Source organism: Miniopterus schreibersii, assembly GCF_964146895.1.
Source record: "Miniopterus schreibersii genome assembly, chromosome: 5".
In the NCBI taxonomy this organism is placed as follows: Eukaryota; Metazoa; Chordata; class Mammalia; order Chiroptera; family Miniopteridae; genus Miniopterus; species Miniopterus schreibersii.
In genome coordinates this window covers 23,291,170-23,317,281 of record NC_138106.1, presented here as the reverse complement: position 1 = coordinate 23,317,281, position 26,112 = coordinate 23,291,170, and the positions used below count along the sequence as shown (strand labels likewise).

The 26,112-nt window shown below is 31.9% G+C and overlaps 1 protein-coding gene across 1 annotated transcript in view; it reads left to right on the top strand.

Annotated features, from left to right (window-relative positions):
- Positions 1–6,046: 6,046 nt before the first annotated feature.
- SI (sucrase-isomaltase) overlaps positions 6,047–26,112 on the top strand; it is a gene marked incomplete at its 5' end in the record, with an annotated part of 71,408 nt that continues 51,342 nt past the window's right edge. Inside the window, 14 exons of the mRNA XM_081138505.1 lie at positions 6,047–6,164; positions 7,338–7,495; positions 11,448–11,565; positions 11,857–11,966; positions 12,887–13,038; positions 14,144–14,315; positions 15,721–15,820; positions 16,717–16,829; positions 19,425–19,550; positions 20,124–20,255; positions 20,840–20,959; positions 22,277–22,390; positions 24,174–24,258; positions 25,167–25,284. Of these exons, the coding sequence (XP_080994631.1) occupies positions 6,047–6,164; positions 7,338–7,495; positions 11,448–11,565; positions 11,857–11,966; positions 12,887–13,038; positions 14,144–14,315; positions 15,721–15,820; positions 16,717–16,829; positions 19,425–19,550; positions 20,124–20,255; positions 20,840–20,959; positions 22,277–22,390; positions 24,174–24,258; positions 25,167–25,284 (1,736 nt within the window). The remainder of the gene's footprint in view (positions 6,165–7,337; positions 7,496–11,447; positions 11,566–11,856; positions 11,967–12,886; positions 13,039–14,143; positions 14,316–15,720; positions 15,821–16,716; positions 16,830–19,424; positions 19,551–20,123; positions 20,256–20,839; positions 20,960–22,276; positions 22,391–24,173; positions 24,259–25,166; positions 25,285–26,112) is intronic.

Genomic DNA, 26,112 nt, shown 5'->3' with positions numbered 1-26,112 from the left:
ATTATTCTTTATTTCAGTTTATGTAGCCTTCATTCCTGATTGATACTTTATTAGGTCATCAATGGTATCAGTTGTTTTCATAATACTCTTACTTATATCCTTGAGCATCCTTATAATCATAATTCTGAACTCTGTATCTAGTAGCTTGCTTGGTTGTATTTAATTTAGTTCCTTTTCTGGAGATTTCTTCTTTCCTTTGTGACATGTTTCTTTGCCTCCGCATTTTGGCTGCTTCCTGGTGTTTGTTTCTATGTATTAGGTAGAGCTGCTTTGTCTCCTGGAATTTGTAGAGTGGCTTTGTGTAGTAGGTGTCCTGTAGGGTCCAGTGGCTCAGCCTCCCCAATCACCTGAGCTGGGCCTTCTAGGTGCTCCCCTGTGTGGGCTGTGTGCACTGTCCTATTGTTGAGCCTTGGTTGCTATTGGTGTCCCTGGGAGGAATTGACCCCCAGGCCAGTCGGTTGTGAGGACCCGCTGCATTACAGTCAAAGAGCTGCTATGCTGGAAACACCCCTATGGAGCAGGATTTACTTCAGTGGAGCTTTGGTGTTCACCAAGTGTGCCCCTTGAGTGTGTCACTTGTGGATGTGGTACGGTTGTAATCCAACGTGGTCGAGTCTTACCACCAGGTGCACTGTCTTTGGGGCCTCCCAGTAGGTGCCAAGTCAGCCTGTGCCAGTGCCTTGCCCAGGGCCACTCAGCATGAGCTACACAGCAAACCGTAGTTGGCTACTACTTGTGCTGGGCTTGGAGGTGTACAGGAGAGGCCAAGCTATGAGCCAGTGCAGGCTGTTGCTAGTGTCATGCCTGGGGCCACTTATCAAGCCATATGAGGCACACTAGTGCTTGTTTGAGAGATTTTAGGAAAGTCCTAAGCATGAGGCTCAAGAGGCCACTTGCACAGAAAAGCTGCTGGAAATGGCTTGGATGAACCTGCAGGTAGGGAGGGGCCGGGCCTCTATGAGTCACTGGGGCAGGGCCAAAGGTGTGAGTCAGGTGCTGGCAATTCAAATATGGCTCCTGCCTGCCAGCTGTGTGAGGGGGTGGGTTGGGGTGGTGGCTCTCAAAAGGAGCAATGGCCTCCACCAGCTCTTCTGTCTGGGAGAAAGCTGCCCCTCCACCTCTCGCCCGGATTTCAGGCAGGTTAGTTCCTCCCCAAGTGTCCCAGGTTCCTTTCAAGCTGCTGCCGGGCTCTGGGGCTCAGAGGGAGCATGTCTGAGTGAGTCCCTGTGCCGGCCCTTTAAGAGGCGCTGCCAGGGCTCCTGCCACCTCTGCGACCCTAAGAGACAGTCCCCACTGGCTTCACAACCCGAAGTTGTGTGGATGTCTCTTCCCAGCCCTGGAGCCCTGGGCTGGGGGCCTGCTGTGCGGCTGGGACCCCTCATTCCTCCAGGAACCCCCCACCGCCGAGATTCCCTCCTGGGTATAAACCCGGCACCAGGTGTGGGCCCACGGCTGTGTCTCCAGGATTCAGCCTCCATCTGCCTGTGTCTCTGTCCCTCCTACCAGTCTCGGTGCTTCCTCAGTTCCCTGGTTGTAGGGCTTCTGTTCAGCCAGATCTCAGGAGGCTCTGAGTGATGGCGATTCTATATTTTCATTGTAATTTTGATGTGGTTGCAGGAGGCAGCAGGTGCAGCTGTTACCTGCACCACCATCTAGTTTCTCCTCCCTCCTGGGATTTTTATTAGGATTATATTGAATATATAGGCCTAATTGTAAAGAATCAACAGCAGCATAATATTAAATTGTATAATCCATGAATATAGTTTATCTCTCCACTTATTTAGAGCTTTGATTTCTTTTATGAGTATTTTGTTGTTTTCAGATTAGAGGTTTTGCATATATTTTGTTGGATTTATACCCAAATACTCATATTTATGCTATCATAAGTTTTCTATTCATTTATACTTATATATATATGTGCTATATAGGTATGTGTGTATGTTGTGGTTTTAGTTTCCAATTGCTACATAGGAACATGATTGACTTTGTAAATTGACCTTCCATCCTGTAACTTTGCTATATTCACATCTTGGTTCTAGGGGATTTGGATAGATTTAATGACATTTTCCACATATATAATTTTGTGCTCTTTGGATAGAGAGTAAATCACTGATAATTTTTATTACATGGGACTTAGTTCTGCCCACTGAGACCATTCTAGAATGATTCTAATCACATTTTCACATCACTGCTCTTTACACACTGGAAGTTCTCCTTTATATCTCCCCTGAGTCTTACAGTAATCCAAGCATACACTTCTTTTATTGTTTCTCTTTAAACTCAGAATCTAGTTGCTCTACTGTGTGTGACCATGTTTAAAAATATATACATTCCTTTAAAAAGATAGTGGCAAGATTCTCTGCAGAACTCAGAAACTAACCTTTTTAGAGTCAAATTGTACTCATGACTCTACTTCATGATAGTAGAGTTGCAGTAATGATAATATACTATGTTATCTCATATAAGTCTCACAGTGACCTTTTGGGTAAGTATTTTTATTTCCACCTTATAGATAAAGAGACCTAAGCTTAAAGAAATTAACAATTCATCCATGGTTTCTCAGGTATATGTAATACAGCTAGCGTTTTCTCCCAGGTCCCTCATATTAAATACTTTGTTCTTAAATACTATACTAGTTTAAACCAGTAGTGTAATTGATACTGTAATTTTTACAGTATGAAATGGTAAATGTTTACAATATAATTTTGACAAGTTAGTGCCTGAAAACGGATAAATAAATTTTGATTTTAATTTTGTATTATTTATATATATCTCTGCTTTTACATTTTATTTTTATTGATTTGGTCAGTTCTTCTACCTTAAGATTAACAATGAGACAGGGAATAACTTTTAGTTTATCATTGCTTTTTATAATTTATTACCTTTAAATTGTTAGTTCCTACAAAATGTTTTCCAAATCCTAGCTTACAAATATGTTGGTACTTTCCAGTGAGAGTTTAAATGTTATACAATGAGATAAAAGTTAATGAAGAAACATCCAAATAGTAAGCTACATACAATTTTGATAAAAGAAAAAAACACCGATGTAAATAAATACTTTTATGTTTTTAGGCTAATTCATAGCTTACAGAAATCAAAGACTATTTTTGAGTACAATTATTAATTAACTTACATTCCCAGAGAGAAATATTGACCCAACCTATTTTTAGGGTTAAGGCTTTTTATAATTGCATGCTGAACATGTTTGTTAGGTACTGATAGTCTGGTTGAGGTGCAATAAAACTTTACGAGTAGCTCGATATATATACCTGAGCAGCTTTCCCTGATCATTGCTTTGGTAGCCTTACCCAGCTCTGGTACAAAATAACAAACAGAACAGCCTATGAAATAAGGTAAGTTATGGATAATCATTCTTTGTTACTTTCATGTTTCCAAGTAATTATGTGTTCCCTTAGTTCATGTTAACAATCTTTCCATCTGCACTTGTTTAAAATAGCAAAGGTAGCATATTTTCATTTGCCATTTTAAATATATATTCCCTTGTACTAAAACAGGAGAAAATATTTCTAATCTTTTAAAGATATAAGAATATACTTCTTACACCTTTTGTCAGACTTAAGTGGAACCGCAGCAGGTTTAGGTGGTTTTATACAGAAGGAAATAAGGATACAAATATGTTGTAACCTAGAAAATGCTCTGAGTCTGATTAAATACATTTTACCTAAGAAAATATAGATAGGCAGAGTAGAATGGTACATTTATAAAGCATTTAATCTTTTCTAGTAAATCTTTTAAAGATCAGTCACTAAACTGTCATATAATATATTACTGATTTTGAAAATAGTGTACAGACAGTGTGGTGATGGCCTGTGACGGGGCAGAAGTGGGGTGGGGGGGCTAACGGGTGAAAGAAGGGGACATCTATAATACTTTAAACAATAAAGATAATTTAAAAAATATAGAGAAAGGACATCATTTCCCCAAAGTATATAATTTCCCCAAATATATGTTGCTTAAAGTTAGTGATTCAAATATTATCACTGTAATTACCATGTAGAGCATGTGAACAATTTTAGAACTGATTGTGAGTACTCACAAAAGTAATTTAATTTTAGTACATTAATTTTGTTCTCATTTTCTAGATACAAGAGGGTTTGCTTTATGAGAATAGACTTTTTTTGACTTGGCTTAGCAAAAGGAAAGCACAGTCATTTTTATTGGCTTCTTGATACCAAAGTAGGATATGACTTTGAGTGAGATTTAAAGTTAAACATTAAATGCAACTGTGTCATTTCTCATATAACATGAACAACTGAGTTTCATTTTCTAAACAGCTCAGAAACTCCTGTTAGGTTTAGTCTACATTTAGGTTGCCTGAGGGTTACCGATGTATTAAACAGCTTATATATTTGTTAATTACAAAATGTTAAAACATTCATTTATAAGTTGTATCTTAAAAATTGAGTTTGTGCCCGGCCGGGCGTGGTTCAGTGGTTGAGCATTGACTAGGATCTAGGAGATTGCAGTTCGATTCCCAGTCAGGGGACATGCTAGGGGTGCGGGCTTGATCCCCAGTCGGGGGCGTGCAGGAGGCAGCTGATCAATGACTTTCTCATCAGTGATGTTTCTATCTCTGTCTTCCTCTCTGAAATCAATAAAGATATATTTTTTAAAAAAATAAAAAATTGAGTTTGTACTTACTGGATTCAGGCTCAGAACAACTTTCATGATTCTTGCTATAAAAATACAACAATAAAGGAAATTAATATATCCATAAATAATTACAGTCAATTTGTTATGTGTCGTGGTAAAATGGAAAAAGTATACGTTTACTCTGTCTCTAAGAGTAGGAAGAGACCCACAGAGGAAATGGCATTTGAACTAGGCATAAATGGAACTAACCTAGAAAAGCAGAGATGGAAGGATTGAAGACAGTTTAAATAGCATGTACTAAGAAAGCACATTATCCAAAAAAGATGTTGCAGTTGTGGGGATAAGACAACGGCATAATTCTGAAAATATTTTGATGGTAGAATCAATAGTATTTGTAGAATGATGGAATGTGGTAGAAAGATCTGGAAGAGGGAAAAGAAATTTTCAGGTTGGGACAACTTGGTATATGAACTGACATAGGTACAGAAGGAGGGACTAATGTGAGAGGCCCCCTTCAAAAATTTTGATTTTAAGACCATTGAATTAAGATTTATATAAAAATCATAGAACACAGAAAACCCATAAAAACTTGAAGACTAGAAAAGATGAGAGATTTATGGTCAAAACTAAACAAATAAGCTTTAAGATAATTGCTAGAGAAGATCTCTTCCCAGTCTGTATTTAGGTACCCTCTGTATGGTATCTGAAATGAATAATGTTATCTTAAATATGTATTTTTGGTGTGGTATATTTTATTTGCTATATAAGGAAGGAACTTGAAGATGATATAGTTTGAATCTTTTTTTAAAGCAACAACTCCCAAACATACTGTGTGTGTGTGTATATATATATCTGTATTTTTTATTTTCAAATTTTATATTTATATTTATACTTTTGAAATATTTTATATTTATACTTATATTTTCTCACATATTTATAATCATTTCACAATATGGTTATAGGAACACTGTTGGAATTTGAAAGAAAGTAGTTATAGTAGGAAGAACTAGATATTTTTTAGTTTGAAGTTCTTAAGTAGAATGTGAATAACAGTGCTTCCTTCAGAGAATTTATCCTTGTGCGAACTAAGAAACAGTACAAATTTGAGGTTTGTTCGACTTGAAAAATGTTCTAAAATGAGAGAGCAAGGCACACCTGCTTGGAGATTTTTTTTTTTTTTTTTTTAATGTTTTCACCTTAGTGTGCTACTATAATGTGCATCGTGAATTCACTCCTTTTACTTAAAACTGAATGTGTCGTTTACATTTTTTCCAGTGTATATTATTTTAGATTATAAATTTATGGAACTGTTTCCAGCTCTGCTTGTGTTGTGGTTAGTTTAAAAAAATGTATATAATTTTATGATAATGGTGGTGGCTTTTTGTAGCTATATATTTTGCATTTTAAACAAGCATTTCCTTTCTTTTTTTAGATGTCAAGGAAGAAATTTAGTGCGTTAGAAATCACTCTGATTGTCCTCTTTATTATAGTTACTATAATAGCTATTGCCCTAGTTGCTGTTTTAGCAACGAAGACACCTGCTGTTGAAGGTAAGTAGTGTTAAAAATAATTGCACAGTATAGTGAAGTTAAGGCGACGTTTACTCCTTAATATTTGTGGATTTGGAAAAGTAATTTATATGCGATGAAAATTGTAAAGAAAGAGCTTGGCTAAGTTACATAATTACTCCAACTTATTCTATCCATTATATTCCACTTATTTCATTGAAGAGCCATTGTAATTAAGGAATCTGTGTGCTTTCACATGAATCACCTTCCCTACAGTGGATAGCTTGAGAAATAGCAGAGGCAAAGGGATCAAGGTGTTAATGAAAGGTGGAATAATCGTCTACAGTTACCAGTGAGGCTCTTCCAGTTAGTGGGAAGGCCTGGGTTTATACTCTGGCTTCCAGACACTTGCAAAGCTGGGTGGACAATTGGGGGAGTACTCTGTTTTAGGCTTTTTTTTTTTTTTTTTTAAGGAGAGAGAGGTTGTGTGAGGAAAAAAAGAAAGAGGCAAGGGGAAACAAGGCTTGAAATGTTGATCTTTGTGAATTTTTCTGTTGTAATTTAGGGTGGGTGCCTGCTGCTCCGCTCCACCTAATCTGCTCTCTCTTTTCATCATTCCAATCGTCAAAGGAACTGTTGTTAGCATTTTCTACTGCTCTTAGTCTTTGTTTTACCTTCTTCCAGTAAACCAAAAGCTCTACATTGTGAAAGAATCAATTTTATCTTTCCCATATCTGATGGCTAGAAAGTTCCTCTTTATTATATAGAGTTGGGATTTCTTTTTCCTTTCCTATACCTTGATTTCTCTTTTAAGTACTTCAAAGAGCCTTGTTTCTTCTGCTTTTCTTTTTCTTCCTGTAATTCTTTCCCCATTCATGTTTCTCCATTTTCCTTCTTCATCTGTGCAACACAAATTGTAAATGTGGTGAGCATGTGCATTTTATTTCCTTTTAAATCTACTTCAAGGCCTTCTGTGAATCTATTTTGTTTTTCTGAACAAAGCCAACAGGACTCCACATAATCAAATTTTAAATATCATTTGGATCTTTTCCTCTTGAAGACTAAGATCTGAATTTGTGGGTTCTATTTTAATGCCAAGTTTATTTTTATTTATAAATTCATGTATTCTTTCAATGTAAAGCATTAATTACTTTAAAAAATATGAAAAAATAATTTAATACCGCATTTAATTTTATTGACCTTTTTCTTTCCCAGGAAGTACTGATTCTACTTCAAATCCAGTGACCACGCATTCAACCACAGTGACCACTCAGTCAACCACTGTGAATCCTGGTTCAGGAAAATGTCCAAGTGAACTAAATGAGCCTATCAATGAGAGAATAAACTGCATTCCAGATCAATTCCCAACAAAGGTCTGCGAACAAGTCTTTAATATTTTTTATTAATAGATGTATAAAATAATTATATTAAGATAATTACTCAGTATTGGATCCATTCCATGTTTTTAAAGATGTAGCCATCAATTAGGCTGCATTCATCTGTTTATTCTATTTCTGTATAAACAGATGAGAGATAATAGAAGTAATTGAGCTTTTCTGTATTTCTATTCAATTCAAATAAAAAAGTAAACATTTTTCATGCTTAACAGAAGCTGCTATTAGTTTTATGAACCTTCCTAAAATTTTACCCTCTCAAAGCAACTTCTTATCTTAAAAATATCCTTTGACTATGTAACACTTGAGAGAGAAATCTACTCTCAGCTGTAGCATTTGTAATGACAGCATTAAGAAGTGTCAGTGGAAAATAAAGTAACTGATTTTTTTAGTATTAATTTTTTTATTATTTGATAATTTGGAAGAAGCTGAAATGGAGATAATTAAGGGTAACTGAATGGATTCATATAACCTTAAACTGGCTCTTCTTTGGGCTTCATGATCTGCATGGAAATGAAGGGCAATGAGTGTGTGTCTGTGGTCTTTGTGCATTCACTTTTTGCAGCATCCATGTATCATAATGTATCATAACTATATGATGTAAATATATATTAAGCACTGTAACATATTATATACCATTATACAATATTAAAATTATATATTTGCCCATTATATACCTATTATGTAATATGCCTAATATATCACATATCTCTCTAATATGCATACAATATGCATATATATAATCTGTTATACCCACAACATGTATCTATAATATGCATGTCTGAATCTCACTAAATTTATGATTAATTTGCCATGACAACATGAAAATAGATATTTTTTTCTTAGGACAACATTAAGAATAGTGGGTTCTATTGCTTACCTGATAATAGAGCTAAATAACAGTGTTTACTGCAACACACTGAACAAATTGGACAGATATTCTCTTACAGTAATATTCTCCTTAGGAAATGATTGAAGCTTAACATACAACTTTGTTAGGAAAAACATGGGCTGTTAGGATCTTAAAGAGAAACAGCATTTAAAAGCCAGTGGTTTAAGGTTTTGATGCCTTCTATTAGTCTTTAATGTCAGCCTGTTAGGCTGCAAAAGAATGTTTACAATGTGAAAAAAATTAAACTTAAGAATTAAAAAAAATTTCAGATAGTATATTTTATATTTTTCACTTAAGAATAAAAGGTGAACTTAAAATGGTATTTTAAGAAAAAGCCGTAACTCTATCCAGAGTGTATTTATTAGCCAGCTCAGGCACCTGTAATAAAATACCACTGACTATAGGTGGCTTAAACAATAGACATTTATTTTTCCACAGTTCTGGAAGCTGTAAGTTAAGGTGTGATCATGGTTGGTTTCTGCTGAGACTTTCCCTGGTTTTTAGATAGCTGAACTCTTTTATTTTCACATGGATCTTTTTTCTGTGAATGGAGAGAGAGAGAGAGAGGGAGAGAGAGAGAGACTCTTCTTTTTCTCATGAGGTTACCAGTCCTATCAGATGAGCCTCACTTAATGACCTCATTGAACCTTAATTACTTCCTTAAAGTGGTCATCTCCAAATACAGTCATAGTAAATAAAGCTCAGGGTTTCCTACAAATGAAGTATGGGGAGCACACAATTCAGTTCATAATACGGTCAACCCACTATATATGATTACATATAATTCTATATATGTACTTACACATAAAATAAAAAATAAGAACATAAATTTATTTTTTACCTACTAAAGTTTATGCTTATTGGTGAATGTTTAACGTTTTTAATTTTTGCTTTTTCAAATGAAGCAGAAAGAAAAATGAAGTTAGATTAGGAATTAAAATAAGAGAAAAATGCCTGAAAGCCTAAAAAATAGGCAGAATGATAACCATAAATAACAAGTATCAAAATCTATACAAAACATCCCAAATTATTAATAGATTAAGAGCATGAGGGATGAATATACATTTTTAAAGTAATATTTTATTGTATATATGTAGCGTGTTGAATGATGTTCTACAAAACTTTAGGTCTAGTTGGAGCCTCAAATGTTACCTTATTTGGAAATAGGTCTTTGAATATGTACTTAATTAAATGACATCATACTGGATTAGAGTCGCCCTAAATCCAATGACTGGTGTCCTTATAAGAGGAAGGGTGACACACAGAGAACCACAGGGAAGGCCATGTGAAGATGGAAGTAGAGATTGCAACAATGTATCTTCAAACCAAAGAATACCTAGAATTGTCAAGAGCCACTAGAAGCTAGGAACAGACATGGAAGAATTATTCCCTGGAGGCTTAGAAGGAGCCTGATTCTGCTAACACCTTGCATTAAGAATTCTAGACTCCAGAACTGTGAGAGAATAAATATTTTATGTTGACTCAAACCACCCTTTTCATGGGTGTAACAACTGCTATAGGAAACTCATGTAGTGTGTTTCCAGGAACTCCGTGTAACTCCATTTTCCTAAATATTTTTATTTTATTTTAGCAAGGTCTGCTTATTATTTGCTTATCTATTGTCTCTTGTTTTTAAAACTTCACACTTTTCCAAATTAGTATATATGTCTAATTCTACCTCTCATTTTCAATGAACATTTAACAAATATTTTATAAAGACTAATGTAAATGAAAAATTTTATATAATCATCTCTTGGTATTGCTGGGAGCATTTCTATGTTAGATAATTAGAGATAAAATTGCCTGATCAAAAGTCACACATACTTTAGAGTCTGATAGGTTATTGCCCTAAAAAAAGGGTCAGGTTTAATTGTATTCTCATTTGCAATGTACCTTTATGTATGTGTGTTCTCATGGGTATATGCACACATATGTGTATCTGATGCCACTTTAATTTGACGTTAACAGAAATAGGAGAGAAGGTTACATTACGTCATATACTAAAAATGGTGGTTTAACTTTTCTTTAAGACAAATAGCCAAGAAAATAAAAACCATAGGTGTTCAAATTATAAAACTGTATCACACTATTAAATTTAAATATTAAGTAGATTCTAATTATACCAATGTTAACACATAACATCACTATGTGGCCCAACTTTTATATAACCATATATAATTTTTCTTCTATTCAACACAATTTTTTTCACATAGATCATAAAATTACAAAAAGACAGTATTTTGCTTTGTTCATTGACTATAATGGCAGCAACTAGTTGCAACACATGGCACATAAACTAAGTAAATATTGAACTAACGACCTGGCTGGTGTGGCTCAGCAATTAGAGCATCGACCCTTGCACTGAAATGTCGCAGATTCGATTCCTGACCACGGGCACATACCTGGGCTGAAGGTTTAATCCCTGGCCCCAGTCAGGGTGCCTTCGGGAGGCAACCAATTGATGTGTCTCTCTCACATTGATGTTCTTCTCTCTCCTCCCTCTCCCCCTCTCTGAAAAGCAATGGAAAAAATATCCTTGGGTGAGAATTAACAAAACAAACAAACAAACAAATATTGAACTAACAATTAGCTGAAAATAACTACCTTACATAGACTATGCAGGCTTGAATTCAGGGCCATATCTTCACTTTATAGCCTTACTTGCACCTTGACACGTTAGTACACAGATATTTTAGTTCTGCTTTGATGGTATGACAACAGAATAGATTCTAATTACCCAGAGGGCAGAAACTTTTAAAATACATGAGCTTACAATAATGTGCACTGGTATGTAAATTAAACACAGCACAGGGCATCAATCTCTTATATGGTGTAATTAATTCAATTGATAAAATATTTATAGTTCTTTCAAGCAAAAAAAAAAAGAGTAAGTGATATTTTAACATATTTAAATAAATAAGCTTTTTAAAAAATATTCATTTAAAGATTTTTTACATGAATAAATGTTAGAAAAAATAGAAACTGATGCAAATGATAAAAGCACTAATCATATAATTCCTTTTTAAAATGTTTTATCAGGCCACTTGTCAACTGCGAGGTTGCTGCTGGAGGCCGTGGAATAATTCTGTTATACCTTGGTGTTTCTTTGCAAATAACCATGGCTATAATGCTGAGGAAATTAAAACAACAAATACTGGTGAGAATTGTTCTGCCATGTGATCCAACATAGTATATTTGAAGTGGAAATAAAAAATATGTTTTAAATTTTTCTTTGAAAAATATCTTAAATAGAATCAAATGGAAAGTATGTATTCAAGAATGTTTAAATTGATTATATAAAGGGTTAATTTTTTTCATGATTGTGTCTTCCATATTGAAAGAGAGATCAATATTTGTGATAAAGTCAATAATGTAAAAATAAAAACATTTAATAATTATTAGTCTTTATAAATAAAGGCATGACTCATGCTTTTTTTGTTTCTTTAAGGACGTGAAGCCAAATTAAACAGGATTCCTTCACCTACAGTATTTGGAAGTGACATTAACAGTGTTACCCTGACAACTCAAAATCAGACACCCAATCGCTTCCGGTTCAAGGTTTGGTTTTTGAGATTTCTAAAAACAAGTTAATAATAAAAGGCATGTTGTGGGCATACCCTTCATTCTACCAAGACATTTGCTCTCTCAAGAAATATTTATTCCATAGCAGAGGACTCACTGAGCCAGTTACTGGACTTCTCTGAGCTTGTTTACTCAAATGTAACATAAATAGTTCCTCAGGTAGTTATTTTTGGATAATTTAATAATGTAGTCAGTGTAAAATATTTGAAACAGTATCTTAAGAATAAAACTCAATAAACTGTAGTAATTTTTGTTATTTCAACTACAGACTGTGACTAAGGATTAGTTTAACATTTAATTTGAGAAAGGGGTTAATTGTGCTGTATAAATGCAACTTACACTCACTAGTTTTTTATTAGTATCACTTGTATTTGTTATTTTAAAGAAACTAACTTTTGCAGATTTTTTTTAGCAAGTAATTTAGTAGTATGGTCTTTTGGATTTGGAAGTGAAAACAGCACCATATCCTTTGTATATTACCTTTCTAGCAAAAATTTCACAGGAATTAAGAAATTTTTTAAACCAAATTTAAAATCCTTATGGGATTTCTAAGGAGTGAACAATGGAAGGCAATGAGGAAAATTAAATTCACTAAAATCTGGTATTTAAAAATCAATATTTTATAATACTATAATTTTTTATATGTCAGTAAAAATCTTTATTTTATATATAGTACTTTTATAACTATATAATTTTATTTGTTCCTTAACAAATTATACAGTTGATTTTGTGCACAGCTATTCAACAATATTAAAATTAAGTTTATGACTAGATTAATAGCTCATCTATAAAATTATTAAATTTATTTTTATTTGGAACTTGCATTTAATAAATTCAGAATTGGAAAATTAAATAGTTTTGAATCAAGTAATGCTAATTTGTTTAAATCTTTGTAGATTACTGATCCAAATAATAGAAGATATGAAGTTCCTCATCAGTTTGTAAAAGAATTTACTGGAACTGCAGCTTCTAATACATTGTATGATGTACAAGTTACAGAAAATCCATTTAGCATAAAAGTTATTAGAAAAAGCAATAAAAAAACTTTGTAAGTAATTATTTTATATTTATACAAGCTTAAATAACTGTTCAATTTTATTCTATTTTAGAACTTAGAAAAATCTTAATTTTAAGTCACTTTCAGAAAGAATAGCTTTCCTTCCAAAAGCGGGTGGTGTATATCTTTGTAAAGATATAGTGATACAGGGGTTTTATTTTCTATGGATGAAAAGTACAAGGACTGGCCAAACAAAGTTGAAGGCGGAGAGCATCAATGATACAATGTTAGCCTTGCCTATATTTTCACATACCTAGAACCCCTATTGTGTCTTTTCCCTATTATTTATCATATTCTGTTGCCAATTTATAGAATCAAATAGCTACTACTCAGAGAAAGGCTAATTTTCATAGTAATGTTAAAGGTCTTTTCTCATATATATATATATATAATACCTTCATTATGAATTTTGTGTGAGGAATATGTGACAAGGAATTTAGTAATTTTTAAGATAAATTTTCTTGCATCTCCAAGAAAGGTTCATTAAACAGTCAAGATCAAACCTCCACAGTTGCCTTTCTTAAATATATTTTAATAACTTGCAATTCCCTTTATGTTAAATCACAAAATATTAAATGTTATTTCACGTGTCTCATTGTATATATTTAATATGCATAAAACATACACTGTTTTCTCTTTTTCTAAAGATAATTTTGAACTTAATTTTAATATATATGTTAGAGGTGGGAAGTCAGTATAGTACTGTATTTAAAAACCCTGTCTCTGGAGCAAGGTAGAACTAGGTTTCAAATCTGGCTCTGCTGCCTACCAGCTTGCCACCTTAGAAAACAGGAATTCATTTTCCCAATTTCTGTCATTTGTGAAATGGGATTGATAAAGATAGTCGTGCTTTAGGATTGTGATGAAAATTAAAGGAGAGAATGCATGTGAAGGAGTATATTGGTGATGAAGCAAATTGTGTTGATGGAATTAACAAGTTCCGGTGATGGTATAATTCACGTGTTCTTAAGAATTGATCACAGCTAATGAGCGATATATTTAAAATGAAATATTCTGAAAAATAACATAGACCCGTATCTAGTAGAATACTTTTTTTATATTCCTAGATTAATTATTTCCTTCTTTCATGGTACAGGTTTGACACCAGTATTGGTCCCTTGGTATACTCTGACCAGTATTTACAGATCTCAACCAGACTTCCCAGTGAATATATGTATGGTTTGGGGGAACATATTCATAAGAGATTTCGTCATGATTTGTATTGGAAAACGTGGCCAATTTTTACCAGGGATCAACTTCCTGGTGATGTAAGGAACTATCTTTCTTGTTATAAATAAAATAATTATATTGGAGCAGATGGTATATTTAACCTATTTGAAATCCTCCAATGTTACCTAATCCAGAAGTTTATTTACTGTAAGGGTAAGGATTGATAGCAAAGTCCTAAATTATATCAATAAGGGACCAGCTGATTTTAAGCATGCTTAAATAGGTATTTCCAGTTTATGAATGTTTTCTTTTGATTTTTATATTTTACCATTTCCTTTTCAGTCACTCTTGTACTTAAACCTATTTATGACTAGTGATTGCAGTAGAATAATTCCAAACTCTTAGCATGTTATATGTGGGTTTGAGTGATATAGTGTCTGCCTATCTATTGGACATCACATTGGGCACTTATGCCTACTTCTTTCTTTTCCATAACGTGATAATCTTCTATAAGTTCACATATTTGCACAGGGGGTTGGTTCTCTTTGTAAGAAGTGAAACTTGACATTCCCTATCATGTATATAATGTCATTGAGGCTCATTTAAAGTTTTCTAGGAATTTCTCCCAAACTCGTTTATGCAAAATTAATATTTACTTGCTAACCCTTTATTCATATTTTAGTATGAGTCATCACAGTGTATTTTTTAGTATATATGTGTCTATACTTCCAGAACATAAGATTTGTCAGGTCCAAAGACAACATCATTAAAATTTTATTTTATTAATTCATGATTTCTTTGAGTCAAATTTTAGCAACATTTTAAATGCCAATGCTAACTGTTTTATCCCCCAAACTGGATAAGTAAATTTGTTTTAAAAAACCTCATTTGGTACAGAGCGACTAATGAATTCTACCACTCTTTGTTTATGGCACCACTATCTGTAATAAACACCAGGCTGAGGACCTCATAGCTACTTGAAATATATTCTTTCCTTTCAACCTCCATATCCATTCAGTCAAGAAGTTTATATCTTTCAGCTCATAAGGGTATTTCTGATTCTTCTCCTCCATTTCATCTACTCATCAGCTCTCAACAAATGTACTGCAAAAGTTTTGTGAGGGTGGAGATAATTTGGAAATTCTCTGCATTGCCTTGGTTATACATGAACATAATGGATAAACATGTCAATACCCTATCATGGGTAGCTAATTAAAATTCATTTAGTCATAATAAAACATAAAGGAAAGGTAAATAACCCATTACTAGTATAATGTGTATGTCACACCTTTTATAACTTAATATAGTAATAATTAAAATTATTTTGATGTTTTTGTGCTGGAAAGTTTCATATGGCACATACACTGTTCTAGGAAAAATTAGCATAGAGTTATGAGGGGTAAAATATAGAAACAAATTGGGATTTGTAAGGGCAATTTTACATATATAATCTTTTTGTGTTAAATATACTTAAATTTTAATTTTCAAATTTTTGTCTTCTAGAATAATAATAATTTATATGGCCATCAAACATTCTTCATGTGCATTGAAGATACTTCTGGAAAGTCATTTGGTGTTTTCTTAATGAACAGCAATGCAATGGGTAAGAGTAATTTATCTGATAATATATTTAAATGAGATTTAACTTGAAATATATTAACTACTCTATTCCAATAGTAGGTATTATATATCAGAGTAAGCTCTATTGTTTGTGATATAGTATGTGGAATTACAAGTAGGTTTTGTAGTTAGTGAGACAATGAATTTTGCATGTCAGTAGTCTATTTTGGAGAAAGTATGCTACATTGTGATAATTCAGGAACTTTCCTTTCCCTTCAGAACAACATTGAAACACATCCATGAAAATGAATATCCCCCATTCCACAGCCTCATTTGTTAAGATAAATTAGCATTCCACTACAAATAAATAAGAGAAAGGTCTGTATGCAGAGAGGAAGGAAAACATGTTTTATTAGTGTATCACAATTCAAGTTATGTAAACTCTTTGGTTTTTAATGTTATGAGTGTAATACCTATATTTAAGAGGTAAACTGGTGATAATAAAAAGCCATAAAATTAATATTTCAGCAAAAACAGTGATATTGTATGGTTATCCAGGCAATTATTTTGTTTTACATATAGAAAAATCAAATTTTATATGTTTTTCTTAGAAATGACTAAATAAAATGCAATTTAAGAAAGAAATCTTTTTGTTGTGAAAGGACTGCTCCTCTATCCCTTGCTATGCAATTTCCAGGGGAGCTTTTGCCAGCGTCTTTACAAGGAAACATCTGGGATATCCTATTATAAACCTCATACATGGGGGCATTCCATTTTTTCCCTGTATTCTTTCTATCTTTAACATCTTTCCTCATAATTATATAAAAACAGCTTAAAATTAAGTGGTTAATGCAAAGTACTTTAAACAGATACTATAATTATTTTATCACTAATTATATTTTAATCTTTACATATGCCTTCTCAATTTTTATTTTGTAGAGGTTTTCATCCAGCCTACTCCTATCGTAACTTACAGAGTTACTGGTGGCATTCTGGACTTTTACATCTTTCTAGGGGATACACCAGAACAAGTAGTTCAACAGTATCAAGAGGTGTGTTTCAGGGCTATATTATAAAATTATTTTTACCATATATATTTTTTTTCTCTAACATGGCTACATATTTAAATGACTTTATTTAAGATATCTGGGGCCTGATAGCTAAATATATTTTTAAATCTTACCATTTTTCATATATGAGTAGGTGATTTTTATTTTTGGTATTGTTTTCTGTAGAGTGAAGCCTATGTATATTTAAATGTCTATATTTCTGATATAAAATTATTTATTATTTCTAGGCATTTGAGTTCAGGAGTTGAATTTCCTTATAAGGAAGTTATCTTGTCTTCAAGCCTCAGAATAGGCAATGGATGTTTAGGTTGTACTACCCTATGATAAAATCCCAGGGGCAACTGTGTTATGAGGAAGGCTAGTGAAACTTGCTTTTAATGCACAGTAGTTAAACTCTAGGAAAATTGTCTCTGACATTCAGGTTTATTTAGAAAGGAAGATTTTGAAACACCTTCTGAAGTCTTACATCTCAAAGGTTACTGTCTGAGCAACCCTCATTACCTATTAAATAGCATCCTGAGTTCAAGAGGGACCTTTGGGAGGTGAGAAATCAGGGCATACCTTGAGCCTGATTTTGAGTTTCTTCCATATAATTGTTCTCCTGTGGCATATATACTTCCTGGTGTTATCATGGAAAAACAAATCATTTTTATTGGTATAAGATTTAAGGATCATGCTAATTTTTAAGATCTTGTTTTATTGAGCCCTGGTGGAGTAGTTCTGTTGGTTAGAGTCTCATACTAATATGCCAATGTTGCACATTTGATCTCTGCTCAGGGTACATATAAGAACCAGCCAATGAATGCATCAACAAGTGAAACAAATTGATGTATCTATATCTATCATCTATCTATATCTATCTATCTATCATCTATCTATCTATCTATCTATCTATCTATCTATCTATCTATCTATCTATCTATCTATCTAATCTATCATCTATCTATCTAATCTATCATCATCTATCCATATCTATCATCTATCATCATCTATCTACCTATCTCTCTGTCTCTCTATCTCCGTATCTTTATCTCCCTCTGTCCCTTCCAGTCTCTCTCTGAAATCAAGCAATACATAAAATAAAATAAAATCTTGCTTTACTGATTATATTTTCATATATAATTCCCATTTTCTAAGATAATCTCAAAGAGGAAGTAATTGCTATTCAAAACTGTCTTTAATTAGGATTCAAAAGCCTAAAATGAGAGTACCTAGGATTATACACAATTGAATAATTTACAATGTCTAACAATTACAAAATTTCTGTTTCTAAAAGTGAATTTCAGGAAAGAACACAACATTAAAGTTTCTGTATATGAAATCATAATTACAGTGCTAAGCTGGCCTGTATACAGACTTTGTGTATGGCTAGCACCCCATCAAAACAGGGGACAGCACATTTTTTAAAGGAATTTGATGTTTTATTTTTGGAAGTTGATTGCAATAGTTGTTTATTCGTGTTGAGTAAAGCAGTAGTTGAGACTGAGTCATGCTTGACATGTGAATGAATGTAGCATACACATAGCAGTGTACTTGCTTATATCATTTTATCGGTAGAATTGCAAAGTCTTGAACATAAGCACTACCATAAAGACTGGTGTAAAATACAGCACTTTTAATCACTTCTGCATTTAAAAGAGGCTGAAATTATGTGTAGAGTAGACAAAATAAATTTTGTTTCTTGTTTGAAGGAAAACTAAATGTCCTCTCGACAGGCTAACCAATTAGTGGGCTCAATATGTTAAAATTTAAAACATAATTTACTTGACTATCCAAATAGCTTTATGTTGAAAGAAAATGTGTATACATATAAAATCAATAATATATAATAATGTAATATATAATAAATATTTTATATACTTTTATGAAATGTAAAGTATGTCATGTATATAATGTACACACACACACACACACACACACAAACACAAACACACACACAGAAATTTCAATCACATGGCCAAATCTTTAAAGAAATTTTGTAGAACATTAAAATATTTATGAATAGAGTTTAAATTACTATGTTTTTGAGACTTTTACTTGATAAGCTATTTTAAAAATAATTTTAATTCTTGAATAGGATACGATAACATAGTATTAGTATCTTTTTAAAAAAATACGTAATATTTAGACATATATAATGGAGAAATGGAATGGGTATATGTATTTTTAAACATCTTTTTTTCTTACATGATGACCATTCATTCATTCTTTTTTGTTGCTAAAGGAAATGAGAGTGTGTTGGATAGTTTATTTTTTCTATCTCTGATGGTATTCATTTATTCTCTTCTTTTATTTTACATGCTGAGCAAAATATACCTTTGCAAATGCTACTTTAAGTGTTAATGTTCTACTTTAACAACAAAATAAGCAAAAAAGTTAAAAACCAATTTTTAAGTGTTTCAGAACAGAATTCTTATAGAATATCTAAGACACATTTAAAAATGTAACACTAAATATTTGTTTGAAATATATAGTTAAATTTAAATGATTGCTAGCGATAGAATAGAGGAAGAAGCACATTAATATTAGGTTCTCGTACACTTTACTGAAACTAATTAAATGTTTATTTACTTTAAGCTCATTGGACGACCAGCAATGCCAGCATATTGGAATTTTGGGTTTCAACTGAGTAAATGGAATTATAAATCACTTGATGTAGTGAAAGAAGTGGTAAGAAGAAATCGGGAAGCTGGCATACCATTTGTAAGTGGGATAAAGGGTTTGTGGGAATGTATACCAAGTTAAATATTGTCACATAATAATAAATGCAGGAAATTGTAAGGATTATTATATATGCATAAGAATTATTAAGCTGCATTTTAATTATAAAGTACATTTTATTAACATACATAATGCCCAGACCTATGTGAAATTTTGAGAACTGATAATGAGTTACACTATAACAGAATACATGTTTAACTGTGAACAAAATCATATTTAGTTTTCTAGTAGACTTTATTTTTTAAAGTCTGTATACTTTTTATTTAATATTTAATGTAATGTGTAGGTTTTTTAAATACAATTAATCACATTATATTATAATACATATTCAGTTATCACTGAAACAAATGTGAATAATCATAATGCTTTCATACTTTAGAAAAACTAGTTTTATAAAAAAAAATCATTACATCTTTAGTGAAATAAAAGGGATCTAAGTTCATTTACTTTTTAATAATTATATTTATAATACAAATTTATTGTACTTAAAGGTTGAAGTGATTGGAAAGTTATTTCAGTATAATTTATCGATATATATACTCTGCTAATTTTTAGGATACACAGGTCACTGATATTGATTATATGGAAGACAAGAAAGACTTTACTTATGATAAAGTTACATTTAATGGGCTCCCTGAATTTGTTCAAGATTTGCATGATCATGGCCAGAAATATGTCATCATCTTGGTAATGACTTGTTATATGTTAATATAATTTTACTATTTATCCTTTTGTCAGTTAATAGATTTTCTATCATTTCTTTTTTCTATTATTATGTCTGTTGTGTCACTGAGTCAGCTCTGACTACTGACAACCCTGTGAATGAATGATGTCCATAAAGTCCTTTCCTCAAGAGTCCTGCTCAGTTCCTGTAGACTCATGCCTGTGGCTTCTTTTATGGAGTCAATAGATCTCATATAATTTGTCTTCCTCTTTTCCTGCTGACTTCTACTTTCCCCAGCTTTATTGTCCTTACCAAAGAACCCTGCCTTCTCATGATGTACAGGCTATAGGACAGTTTCAGCTTTTTCATTTTTGCTATTAGAAACCACTCAGGCTTAATTTGCTCTAGGTCCACTTGATTGTATTTCTGGTCATCCAAGGTATCCATAGAGCTCTCCTTCAGTACCATATTTCCAGTGAATCATTTTTTCCCCTGTTGGTCTTCTTCAGTGTACATAGTAATTGGGAAAATGAGTGGGTAGATGATTTTAGCCTTGATGTCTAATGACATTTTTGCCCTTGGTGATCTTTATGAATTCTATTATTAGGATCCTGGAATTGCCATAAGTAGTCGTGCCAATGGAGCACCATATGAAACCTATCAGAGGGGAAATGAACAAAACGTGTGGGTAAAGGAGTCCGATGGGACTACAACGATTATCGGAGAGGTAAATTATAATAATTATGAAAAGTGTTGCTCAGATTTTCTATTGTGCAGTGACAGAGTTTTTGTAAGTGTGTGTGTGCACCTATGCATATATTCACTATCAAATCTAGATTTGATATCTTAATTGTGTAGAGAAATTTTACACAGAATAAATATTCCAATTATCTCTAAAACAGAAGAGATAATTATAAGAAAACAGATCATTTTTAATGCTATACACAATTAAAACTAAAGATAACAAAATATAAATAATTTAGATTACAAAGTTCTGATAACTTTGTATAAAATAATACATATATAAATTGAGTATTTATATGCTGTGTATTGTTTATAGTTTGTACTTAATCCTCACAGTAAAATAATAGTATAGTTATGCTTAACATTTTTAATTTACAGGTAAAAACATGAATTTGAGAGAGGTGAATTTCCTACTTATGAAGCCTATTAATAAATCACAGAATACATTTTGTTAAAACCTCTGTTGGTTATGGACAGATCAGATAGCCGATAATCATAATTTGGATGTAAAACAATATTATCTATCCCAGTTTATTTACAATTGAATTCATCTTGCCCAGTGTCATTATTTTAAGCAATAAGTAAAGTAATTCAAAGAAGCATCAATCTTAAAGAAACAGCATAAAATGTGTAGTGTTTAAAAGCATGGACTCTGATATGAGAGTGCCTGGGTTTGAAGTTCTTCTCTGCCACTTATTAGTGGTGTGACTATGAACAACTTATTTAACTTCTCTATTCACCACTTCTCTTGTCTGTAAAATGGGTTTAATTGTAGTACCTCCTTCATCTGTAAAATGATGATAAAAGTAGTGAAAAATAAATGGTGTAAAAGTAATAAAAATGCTTTAAATATCGTCCAGCCCATATGTGTCATATGTGCATTTACTAAATTAAAAAGTACATATACAAGGAGTTTTTCCCTTGAATTTTTTGGGAAACAGTTGCCTTTGGAAATGAATTAATAAAATACTTTCTTTTATCGAACAAGGACTATATTATATGATGTTTTTTTAACCTAACCTACTAGGGTGCTAAGAATTAAATTAAGTTACAGTCAAAATAATAACCTCATCCATCCCATGTTCTATTTTTCCCTTTATAAATGTTTCATGTTCTTACTCTCTCTTTCTTTACTCTCTTTTAAATGCATTTTAAAGTAGGCCTGAGATTATTGTAAATATAGATTGTGCAGGGAATACAACATTATAACTGTAATAATCCTTCTCCACTCAAGTAGTTTGAATTCTCATCTATTTATTTTTTAAATTTATGTATAAATCTGAATGGTTTCTTCTTCTAGGTATGGCCTGGATTATCAGTATACCCTGATTTCACTAATCCAAGCTGCATAGAGTGGTGGGCAAATGAATGTAATATTTTCCATCAAGAAGTGAAATATGATGGACTTTGGATTGTAAGTAGCTATTTTAAACCAGTGAGTTTGGACAATAAAAATAGAATAGAATTTTTCTTCCTATTAAATTATTACATTGACAAGATATATTTTATATTGTATGAACATAAAATTAAAAGGTCTTATAATATTTTTCTAGAATATATAAATATTATACCTGTTGTGTTCATTGGTTAGAGAAGAATAAAAAATAAAAGCTGAAAATAGAGATTTTGTTTTCTTCAGTGATAATTTTATAGAATAAATTTCATTACTGTTACTGAGGTGTATCTTTATGACTAATAATTGTTGAAAAATAGTCAACAAAATTTGAGGATAATCCTATTGTAGTACAATTCCAAAAACATTTGTTAAGTCTACAGTAGTCAAACAAATGCAGTAATGTGAAACTGGGTAAACCCTTACCCTTTAGAAACATTTTAAAATAAGTCATAGAACAAGTCAAAATTGGCAATAGGTTAAGTGTTTTCTCTCAACATAAGCAACAGCAGCAAACAAAATCCTAGATATTTGGTGCATTTATTAAATGAAAACACTAATGTTTAAAAGTTTCCTTGGATGAAGTTTTATATCTGTAGGGATTGATGGCCTGCTGCTAGGTTTATTGTCTAGAATAATACTGGATTATAGTCAGTGATTTAGTGTTTTTTGTTATGGAAATTATAACTGCATTTGGGAATAAAATTATTTGGTGAACCTGAAATTCTGTATTTCAGAAAAAAAAAAAGGCTAATAAAGCTGAAAACAAAGAAAACTTCAGGGATTTTGTTCAAAGATATTAGAACAGTCCAGAATTTTGGAAGGAGAGATAATAAGCTTCATAGGGATAGCTGTATTTTCTTTGGCTATTTAGGTCCATTATATGTCTATTTTCTTAAAGTGCTCAATACTCATTGTGTCATTAATGAATGAATGAATTAATTTTATTTATTTATTTATTCATTCATTCATCCATGCATTCATTCATTCATTCAAACAATTGGTTAGATAACAAGTCTTTATTTTGTGCCATCAATACATCGGGCATGCTGTGGGTAACATAAAGATAGGAAAATTATGTTTTCCATTGACAACAAGAAATTGAATACCAGGTTAAGCATAATTGGCAGGATTTCTGTGATAGTAATAGAATGAGATGGAGAGGCCTTAGTTGTTTGACAAAAATTCAGTGAGATCATGATGATAATACCTAGCTTCTGGTAGAAATAACAAAAAAATACACTGCTCTTGAGTTTTGTTTTCAATTATAGCTCTAATTTCAATTGTATTATTTAATTTAAATTAAAAGTTTCTTTTTTTCCTTTTTTTGCTTACCTAGGAAACAATTTGAGTCCATTAGAACAGAGTTAGAAGTATAAATGACACTTTAGGAATAGTGAAAGAGAAGCTGGATGTACTGTAGAGAGAAAACTCCATTTCCTGCATCCTCTCACGATTGAAATACCTGATTCAGCCTCAAAATAGAGAGGGAATCGGAAGAGGAAGATCATCAGAGAAAGGCAGAGTTGTTCTGAGGCTAAAACAGAAGCATTTTGACTAATGCTTAAAAGAACAGAACAACAGAATATTATTTTTCTCTTTATAATGACTTGTTCATACCCAAGGTAGAATCAAGTAGTGAGTATAGATAAGCAAGTTTGTCTTTAGCTTGGTAGCTTATATTTGTCTACTGAAAGCATAACAGTATGTTTGCCTTAGATTAAAAATAAATTTGCAAATAACTTAGATTTATATGATTTATCATTACTTCAAATCTGCTCTTCTTCATTTTACATCCATTTAGGACATGAATGAAGTTTCCAGCTTTGTTCAAGGTTCAACAAAAGGATGCAATGACAACAAATGGAATTATCCACCTTTTACTCCTGGTAAATTTCATTTGGTTATCCGCTTACCATTAACTGTTGAAGGGTAAATTCTAGCATATATATTTCTAAATTACAAAGTTTGGTAAAATTTTGAGACCCTGAAATCAATATGTTTGGTTGTTTTACTTTCAGTCAAAATATGCCTAAGGAAAGGAGAATGATTTTAAATTTTGATATAGAATATTGATTTATTTTTATTTGCCGGTGATTAAATAATGAAACGAAACAAAATTTGTTTGAAATCATAGCTTAAGTGATCAAATTTTTTTCATAAGCACTTCACTGTAACTCTGAGCAATTATTAGAAGGTATCTGATGAGAATAATTACATCTCACATATTCTGAAAACCTTATTTTTAATCGTTAAATGTGGGTAAAATAAATAACAAAAGAAAAAGATGTGCTCTTAGGAAAATAAATTGCTACAAGGACATCTAAAGAAAGATGACAATAATTATTGCCACATGATATATGCTTGCAAATTAAAGCACAATGAAAAACTGGAAAAAAAGATTTAAATGGTTTGTAATTGTGTGGCAGTTCTACATGTACAGAATTAGATAATATTTAAGTAAATTATTCTATAAAGCTTTAAAATGGAACTATAGATAATTGATATACTATATATATATAATGGTTATTTTTTCCTTTGGATTTATTTATTATTGAAGTTAGGAAGCAGAGTATTAGTGAAAGTGCAAATTTAATTGTTAATCAACAGGAGTGGAACACAGAGACCTAGTTAGAACTTAACTTAAATTGTCATTTTTATTGTGTTTTTTAACTGAGTATGGTATTACATAACATATCATTTAAGGGTTATAAAGATTAAAATAGCAAAAATCTCTCATTATAGAGTTTAAAATAGCAAATAATTTTTAGAACATATGTCATATATTTTCTCCAAGATATTCTTGACAAACTCATGTATTCCAAAACAATTTGCATGGATGCTGTGCAGACCTGGGGAAAACAGTATGATGTTCACAGCCTCTATGGATACAGCATGGCTATAGCCACAGAGAAGTAAGTAGAATTTCATTCCGAAAATTCTTTCACATTTATTGCTAGCATATGTTTGATAACTTACTAATAGCAAGAGTAAGAAAGCTAATATTTTCATGGTAGAAAAATTAGTATATTAAAAGCATCTGTTATTTTAGTATTATTCATGAATTTGGAACTTAGTTACCAAGAAAACATGGTGTATGTATTTAACTGTGATTCTTTTTTATTTATAGATTTAAATTACCCTTCAAAATTTTGATTGAGTTTGCTATCTCTGAATATAATTGTCTTCAAGCATAAATTTCACTATTGGCCTGGAAGAATGGTGCTTCTAGAACAAATCTTTAACTGTTTTTAAAAAACTGGGGTTTCAATTAAAATGTAGTTTTCAATGTAGTATCTCCTAAAGTAATTTTCTAATGCAGTGTGTTGCTTGTGTATAAAAAGAGCATGATACAAAACAAAGGAAGGGTACAATCTTCTTATTGCCTACTGTTTTTCAAGCATTGTATAAAGAATTATAATGAAATAGTCAATAAAACCCAGATCCTAGTCTCAATAAATTTTTAATTTTTCTATAATTTAACAATTACAATTCAGTTTTAATTCAAACCCATGTTTATCTGTTTCCAAATCATACTATGATATCAAAATTTATACACTCTCTTCTCAGTGTTTGTTTACTTCAGTTTTTAAACTCAGTAAACATTACATATTACATTATATAAATGAGTAAACTGTAGAAAGAAAAAAACACTATAGTTCAATATTATAAAATTAATAATACAGAAAAAGCACCTGAGAATACTATTACATTTTTACAATATAAGGTAGTCTGCATAATTT